The 8,625-nt window shown below is 40.3% G+C and overlaps 1 protein-coding gene across 1 annotated transcript; it reads right to left on the bottom strand.

Moving 5' to 3' along the window:
* Positions 1-4,515: 4,515 nt before the first annotated feature.
* On the bottom strand, positions 4,516-7,252 carry LOC125739464 (cilia- and flagella-associated protein 251-like). Its single transcript, XM_049009607.1, has 3 exons — positions 7,144-7,252; positions 6,390-6,516; positions 4,516-6,276 (listed from the first exon to the last, which is right to left on the bottom strand). The coding sequence occupies exons 1-3, from the start codon at positions 7,227-7,229 to the stop codon at positions 4,603-4,605; spliced, it is 1,887 nt and encodes a 628-aa protein (XP_048865564.1). The 5' UTR covers positions 7,230-7,252; the 3' UTR covers positions 4,516-4,602.
* Positions 7,253-8,625: the final 1,373 nt, after the last annotated feature.

The following is an 8,625-nucleotide window of genomic DNA, read 5'->3' as shown; positions in this document are numbered from 1 at the left end:
TCCCTAGGTGGAACTAAGAAATCATGGCTGGTCAGGTCATGATCTCCCAACATCTCCTGTCCATCACTGCATTGGCACTGCAGAGAGGTCAGGAATTCCAGCACGTAGCCCACCAATTCCAGACTGCTGAGAATGACATCTAGGTGTACTTCACCATACTGGAGGGAATTGCTGAAAGCAAACATTGCTGTGAATGAGCACAGCAAAGTAGTAGAATGTTTTGGGTGCCATGTCTCAGCATACCGGTGATGATTTTTAGTTGCCTTTTTGCATTGACTGCATTGATGAAGAACTGCTGCAGGCAGTATTCCTTTTATTGACAATGTCAACACATTCTGGCTAAGTTCTGTGTTTCTTTAAATTGATAGTGTGCACACTGTCAGAGCTCTCTTTGTGTTAGGGGAAAATATTACAACCTGTATTTGTGTTTCAATGGTAATTATCTATTGTGAGACAACCAATACTGTATACTCGCTGTATTTATAGAAAAACATCACAGGGAGGAAACTATCATATTTGAGTAATATCACTGTCAATAAGTTCAGTGTGGTGAAAGAATAAAACAATAAACATTAGATCTTTAATAAGGCAATTATGATGAGTCATCTCGCTTGTGGGTAAAAGCTAAGCTTCGCTTTACTAGATGGTGCAACATCCTTCATAGTTACTGATTCACGGACCTACAGTTTCCTCCATACAGTGTGTGATGCAAAAAAGATTTTGATCAAATTAATCCGCAAAGATATTTCTTTGGCAACTACCGTTGCATATTTGCAACAGCGGATGTTATTGCTAATAACATTGACCTCAAATTACAAACCCTTTCTTCTTGCCAGAACTTCTTTTTATTGGCATCGCTAACGATGGGAATATACTTGTAACTGGACATTTAAATCTCGCTGACAGTAGCAGTAATAGAAGGACTATGGAATTTATACGGTTTTGATGTCCAATATATTGCTGGGTCAACTCATATTTAGTCAAGTCAAGTCAAGTCAAGTAGGTTTTGTTGTCATTTCAACCATACACACAGTATATAGAGAAATGAGATAACGTTCCTCCAGGACCATGGTGCAACACAGAGCAGGACAAAGACAGAGCAACATCATAAGTGCAGACAGGACAGAATAACAGTACAGATTGACAAGACAGACAAGACAACATACAGTGCCAATTAACAGTGGTAACATTCTGGATACAGTATTTGTTACTGTATGGTAGCAGCGAAGGTTGTTTGTGCAAAAATGCTGTACAAAAATGCTGTGGTATAATAAATAACAATAAATATTATATACAGATGTACAGATGTGTATGTGTGGGGGGGGGGGGGGGGGATTGTGTTCAGTTCCGGTTGAGGAGTCTGATGGCCTGAGGGAAGAAGCTGTTCCCCATTCTGGCAGTGGAGGCCCGTATGCTACGGAACCTTTTGCCAGACGGGAGGAGGGAGAAGAGTGTGTGTGAGGGGTGTGAGGGGTCATCCACAATGCTGGTGGCTTTGCGGATGCTGCGTGTGGTGTAGATGTCCATAATAAAGGGGAGAGAGACCCCAATGATCTTCTCGGCCATCCTCACAATCCTCTGTAGGGTCTTGTGGTCCGAGACGCTGCAATTCCCGTACCAGGCTGTGATGCAGCCACAGAGAATGCTCTCTATGGTCCCTCTGTAAAACATGGTGAGGATTGGGGGTGGAAGGTGCGCTGTTCTCAGTCTCCGCAGGAAGTAGAAACGCTGCTGGGCCTTCTTGGCAATGGAGCTGGTGTTGAGGGTCCACGTGAGGTTCTCCGTGATGTGGACACCAAGGAACTTGGTGCTCTGGACGATCTCCACCGAGGAGCTGCCGATGCTCAGCGGGGAATGATCTCTCTGTGCCCTCCTGAAGTCGACAACCACCTCCTTTGTTTTGTCCACGTTCAGGGACATTTAGGGCTATATATTAAATTTATTGACCACTTAAGGGCTATTTGGTAATTTATATTGATTTTTTACATGGCAGTCTCAGCTCACAACTTTATTTTTCATTATTGTTGTCTGTCTTGATAAAAAAAAAAGATTGTGGTAAAGAAGTCTATACTGGTATTATTTTCACTAGTTCACTAGGAAATAGATCTGTTTCACCATCAACACTTTGTTACGTGGCTAATATTTTTAATTAACTCCCGATTGTGAGCCAGACTAACTGTATTTGCACCTGAGAATGTGAAAAGGAAGCCTCTAATGGGACAGTGTGTAGCCTAGTGGGCTAAGCCTGTGTGTCTGTAGTCAGAAGGTTGCTGGTTCAAACCCCTCCTCAGCACATTTGTGGGTCCTTGAACAAGGCCCTTAACTATTTATTTTTCAGTAATGTTACAGCAACTCCCCCATAACATATTCATCTAACAGACTGACAGAATATACCCTCTTCATTAACTGTATTATTGAATATACTATCGTCTGCTTAATGGCAGCAGCCAAAATAACTCAAACCACATTTCCACAATTCTCAATCACTGGGAAAAGACCTTGAAACACAGAATTATGAAATAAAATTCATCCATTCATCCATCCATCCATCCCATCCTCCAGGGGCCGGCAGAGGAAGACAAATGAGGAAGATGGCGAAGTCCCAATTCACACTTTCCCAATTTTAATATTTGAGTCTCAAAGCAGGGGGCAGGCAGGTGATAGCAGGCAGTTGCTGGTGCTGCTTCAAATGGCAGGACAAACAGTGGTCTGGCAGCAGGGCATATAGGGAAGACGTCACAGGCTAAAGGGCGAGCAGGCCGGAAGGACACCACAGGAAGTGGAGGTGTCGCAGGCAGCGAGGTAGGCAGAATATCTTGATAATTTGGGGTCTCCAGGCAGCACACCCCAGGAGGGGTAGGGGAAATAAAATGTACAGTTAGCCAAATTAGGAGAGACTAGAGGCAGTGCGAACAGTTAGCTGAGTGCAGTATGTAAGCTCTGGCAGATACGGCTATGGCAGTATAAACAGAAAGGAGAGGCAGGTGGGAACGCAGGCAGGGAGAGTCCCTGAAACGTCAGCACTCCACCTGCAGTCCAGAAACAAGTGTACTGAAGTGTTGTATGTATTTCAGGAAGAACAGGAGGAACCAGAAATCTTAGGCTCAGCAGTAAGTCATCTCAGTGAGGAGAATGAAAATGTAGGGTCCCTTGTTCAGGAGAACCCTATCTGGACTGCAGTTTTAGCAATAGTGGAGCCAGAAATCATAGCATGGGTGGGCTGACAGAAAATCAGGCGGGCCAGTCTCAAAACAATTGCCGACAAAATTATACTACAAACTCAGCTACATATATATATATTTGTCATTTTTTAAATAACCTGTTTCATTACAAAGACGAAATGAACAAAGAGAAAGAAAAATCTGCTTGCCGTTTAATAGCACATTTCCTCTGATTGATCTAACCACACACACATGTACCTGTCAGGCAGGCACAATCATTTTAACACTGAATGGATGGGCCTTAATATCCACCTAGGTGGCCCTTGGTTGCAGGATGCTTTACTGATAATGTTGAGATTGATGTATTTGCTATGCTTTCACCTCAAAGGTCATTATGGATTTGGCTGACTTTAAAATAGCCCAAGTTCTTCAGTCTGAAAATGATATATTGGTGAAAGTGTGAAGAATCTAGCCGGGCATGAGGGTATGTCTTGACCTTCATCTTCTCCCTCCACTCCTATGCTCTCTACCCATACATTTATGTACGCCTTCCAATATTTCGTTACATTATATGAGTGATATAGTGTGTTAGTTCATATCATATATTGTTTGCCGTTTGTGATGGATTCTTACACTAATAAGAAGCCGACTGTTACTGACCATATCTTGAAAAAATTAATACTGGTCAAACAGTAATGATTGGTCATCGCTTCATTTCTTTATTTTCTTTTTGTCTGCACTTCAACTCCTTAAACTTTTGTTTTTGTGTAACATTATTTTTTTAGCGGGCACAGTTTGTGTTTTAACATATCTTAAGTTGACCCAAAGAACTACAAGTTTTGCATATTCATATTGTTGTTTAATAGCTACAGTAAATGTATGCAGAACAATTTCAATTTGGTTGACTTCTGGCATGTCCAGAGTCTGCTGAGATATTCGTCCGGCACAGTTCTTGTCTTCAAAAAAATGTTTGGTGTGAAATATATGGTTCAAAAGTTAATATATTTTTCAGTTGTATTAAATATAGTTAAGAAACTACAATATTAGAAAAAAAAATCTATTTTTACCTGTGTGGCCATCACCGAATTGCTAAAATATGAATAATTTGGAATGGCAGTGAATATCATGTATAATTCTATTTATTGTAATACTTTACTCCACAGCCCTATACTTAATAAACTTAATAAACATTACTGGACACACAAATGCTTTGTACTCATTTTTAGAAAATGAAAAAAAGTCATACGGGGCAGTAGTCAATTTTTTATATATCGGCATGCACTGTTTTCCATTTCTACATATCAGCTCAAAATACAATATCACAATAATATGAGGAAAATAATCATAATACATCTACAAAGGATTAGTTCAGCCACAAAAAAAATCTTGAATTATATAAAAAAAAAAACTACTAAGAAAATTTCATGACTTCTGTTTCAGATTAGAAGGAAGTAGAATCTCCCTCCCCTGACAATTCATTCTCATCCAATTCACTGATGGTAGACAAACCATGGCTTTCAGTTAAAGTCCCCACCATACTTGGCTCTGTACTGTACTGTCCACTGTACATGCTACGAGTGTCTCCACTTTGCTCAGCTGACATACTAGATCTCCTGGACAATGTCAAATCACTCAGCTCCCCGTCAGATTCTTTTCTCTCTCTGTCAGCATCATCTTCTTCTTCGCTAGATGGTTCACCTTCTTCACTTGCCTCCACCTCACCTTCTTCACTTGTACCCTTTGATTCAGCTGTTGATTTCATGGATCTGTAGCTCCCACTTCTTCCTGTTGATGATATTGTCATTGCGCTTTCAGACACACTTCCACTGCTTCCTTCACTAGATCTTTCTGAAGATTTTCTGGTCTGCTTGAGGGAAGAACTTGAAGACTGAGCAGAAGATCTCTGAGAACTTGACTTTGAAGTACTGGCATTACTGCTCCCCACGGATGTCTCTGAAGTGCTCCCTGAAGAGCATACTGAACCCTTCTGTGACAGTGATGATATTTCTCTGGATACTTCTGATGTCCCGCTTCTTTCTTCCATGTCAGCTTCTGTGGATCCTTTCTCTGACTCAGATTCTTCTTTCTCTGAACTTGATCCTTTCTCTGACTCTTCTTTCTCTGAACTTGATCCTTTCTCCGACTCAGACTCTTCTTTCTCTGAACTTGATCCTTTCTCCGACTCAGACTCTTCTTTCTCTGAACTTGATCCTTTCTGTGACTCAGACTCTTCTTTCTCTGATTCAGACTCTTTTTCAGAGTCTTTTCCTGTTCCTGACTCTTTTTCAGATTCAGATTCTTCTTCAGAATGAGAGTCAGTTCTTTCGGATTTGTCCTTGCTTTCTTCATCAGAATCTTCAGGTTGTTCTTCCTGTTCCTCTTCTGAATCTACAGTACTTTCATTGTCATCATCTCTGTCTAGGTCAACTTTAAGGTAATCTTTGTCTTCTGAAGTTGGTGCAGTACTACTTGTTTCAGAATGTTCAACTTCAGGAGCCTTTTTTCTCCGCCCCCTGATCTCTCTTTCTGAGGTGCTGGCTTCCTGTTCACTTTCATCAGTAACACTGATTGAGACCTTTGTCTTTTTGTCTTCTGTTTCAGAATCCGTGGCGGCTTGAGATACCGACGCCTCCCTTTCACTTTCAGCAGAGCTTCTCACAGTGCTTTGCGACTGCTTTCGCTCTCGAAGCTTCTTTGCAATGTTGATGCGTTTGAGGACTTTGTTTAGTTTTTTATGTGCCGATGACTTGCCATCCAGTTTTTGCAAATATTCCATACTTTCTTGGCTTTCACCACGGCTAGCAGATGTTAGCTTGGAATAGCGACTATCTTTCTTACTCTTGGAGAAGATCCATGGGAACATTTTGGCTTTTTTCCACGCGGAGTAACCTGTGACAGGTGCATCACCTTTTTGCTCAGTGATTTTTCTCGCTGTTAACAGTTTACTCAGTTTGGCCACTGACTTTAAGGTTTTGGCCCCTTTGAAGCTGCCAGGTGTTGCAACTGAATCTGATGGCATTGTCTCTTCAATCACTTCATCTGGGGGCTGGTCACTAAATCCAGCTATTCTAGGCAGACTTTCAATTTTCCTCCTGCCTCGTCCCCTGCCTTGGATCTGTAACAGTTACATCATCCCAGATTATTATTGTTTTCATTAAACAGTGTAATCATCATAAATTACTAATTAATTTATAATTTGTTTTATATAGTATTTCAGGAGAAACTTACCCCTTGTTCATGCCCATGTGGGCTGAGATAGTAACCACTGTCATCGAAGATCTCTTCTCCATATCCATCATACATTTCAGATGGTGGCATCAATCTTCTCCGGCTACCATACTGGGGAAGATGGTACCTGAAAAAAAGACATAATGAGCAGAAATACATACATGGCATGTAAAACAAGCACTTGTATTTGAATTGGAAAAATTGAAAAATATTTTGGCTACACAGAGGGGGTTATACAATGACAACTATTGATTAATACACAGCACATATGATTTTCTATTGATCAAATGTGATTACATGAGAAATGTGTTTTCATTTGTTTCCTGCCTTTTAATGTATGCATTCCTGAATATAATATATAAAACATTCAATTAGGGGGCGGCATGGTGGTGCAGTGGTTAGCACTGTTGCCTCACACCTCTGGGACCCGGGTTCACATGTGTGTAGTTTGCATGTTCTCCCCATGTAGTCGTGGGGTTTCCTCTGGGTACTCCGGTTTCCCCCCACAGTCCAAAAAACATGCTGAGGCTAATTGGAGTTGCTAAATTGCCCGTAGGTGTGCGTGTGAGAGTGAATGGTGTGTGTGTGCCCTGCGATGGGCTGGCCCCCCATCCTGGGTTGTTCCCTGCCTCGTGCCCATTGCTTCCGGGATAGGCTCCGGACCCCCCACAACCCAGTAGGATAAACGGTTTGGAAAATGGATGGATGGATGGATGAGGAGATGATGCACAATACCAAGGTGTAGGGAACTTACCCCTGATCATAGGCGTAGTAATCCTGTGGGCCCCTGGGCACCCCTTTTTGTATCATCTGTAATAACAGGTAAAACATTATAAACATACTCAATTACATGTGTGATCATTTTGGATTTCCAAAAAAAAAAAGTCTCAAAAATAGAAAATTAAAAATACAAAACTGACAGTTTCAGTAATTTTAATCAATATTTTCTTTCAAGAAATTGAACTTACAAATATTTTTTTTTCTTTGGTATGTATGATGATATAAATAAACTGAACACATTCTTAGGAAATAAATCAGATACAAATGTTTTATATGTATTATTATACAATAAAACTTACCCCTGGATGTTGCCTGTAAATTAATATGAAATATCATGAGTAATGCATAGCTACAACACGGTCAACTAATATGAAGCATTTTATAACACTGTAATAATTTTATCTGAAATAAAACTATCGTTCAATTACTCTAAAGGTTTGGGATTTTAAAGGGCTGGAATCTCTCCCAGGCAGCATAGAGCAATTAACTTAACCGCATGTTTGTAGACTCTGAGTGGTAAACGGAGTACCCATGAAATAAATGGGGAGAACATGCAAACACACACACGGAGTGAAGAAGCGGATTAGAACCATTAATCTTGGAGGTAACAGTGCCTCACTATGGCACGCCAAAAGTATGTTACGGTTTTATAATTACAACAATTGACGATAGGCTGTAAAATTTAATGGCTACAGGTGTAAGACAGATGCTTTAATATTCTAAAACATAACTGTCACGCATTCACCTCCTTATATAACATTCTACAAAAGAATGATTTGCTGGGTTATGCAGAGTGCCAGTGTTTTCCGGAATACCTTCCTTTGTCTTTTACTGTATACGTTTTCAGTTAACAATTGGGTCTGGTAACTGTAACAGGTAGTGGGTCCTACAGATGCTTGTTTCACATAGAAACTGAATGTTATAAACACTTGATCAGGAGCAACTGCCACCTGATAAACTGTATGTTTGATTAATGGTTGGTAGGACAGTTATTTTTGATTGTGGTTCCCTTGTAGTTAGTTCGCTTGGGTTTTTTTTTAAAGTTGTTTTATGTTCTTTTTATTCTTTGACATTCTCCCGTTTCCAGGTCCCATCGGATTGGTCGTATTGTCCAGTTATTATTATAATTATATTATTATTATTATAGCCAAATTTTGGTTGTCTTTACGGTATATGGATTCTTGGCCATATGTCTGCACACCTCCTCTCCTTCTTCTGGGTGGTCATATATGCAGAAAACCTAGCAAAGGTTAGAATGTAGAATAAATGATGCAGCTCTGTACCTTCCGCACTGAGAATGTAACTAATATATATATATTTACCATCAAACCAAAATGCTATGAAAAAGAAAATGTAATATGCCTGATTGGTTCACGAAGTATGAGATAAATGCTTTGGTTTCAGAGCCTTGTCTTGTTGCTTGTTTCATAGCTTTCCTAGTTATTTTTTTTCTGGT

The sequence above is a fragment of the Brienomyrus brachyistius genome, chromosome 3, assembly GCF_023856365.1.
Source record: "Brienomyrus brachyistius isolate T26 chromosome 3, BBRACH_0.4, whole genome shotgun sequence".
NCBI lineage: Eukaryota > Metazoa > Chordata > Actinopteri > Osteoglossiformes > Mormyridae > Brienomyrus > Brienomyrus brachyistius.
Note: the sequence above shows the minus strand (reverse complement) of the source record. Positions and strands in the feature narration are given on the sequence as shown.

Coding starts and splice junctions, on each gene's coding strand:
- LOC125739464 (XM_049009607.1), bottom strand. CDS start 7,229: ATGTTTATAATGTTTTACCTGTTATTACAGATGATACAAAAAGGGGTG. Junction 6,517..7,143: donor TACTACGCCTATGATCAGGG/GTAAGTTCCCTA, acceptor TCTTTTTTTCAG/GTACCATCTTCCCCAGTATG. Junction 6,277..6,389: donor CACATGGGCATGAACAAGGG/GTAAGTTTCTCC, acceptor TAACTGTTACAG/ATCCAAGGCAGGGGACGAGG.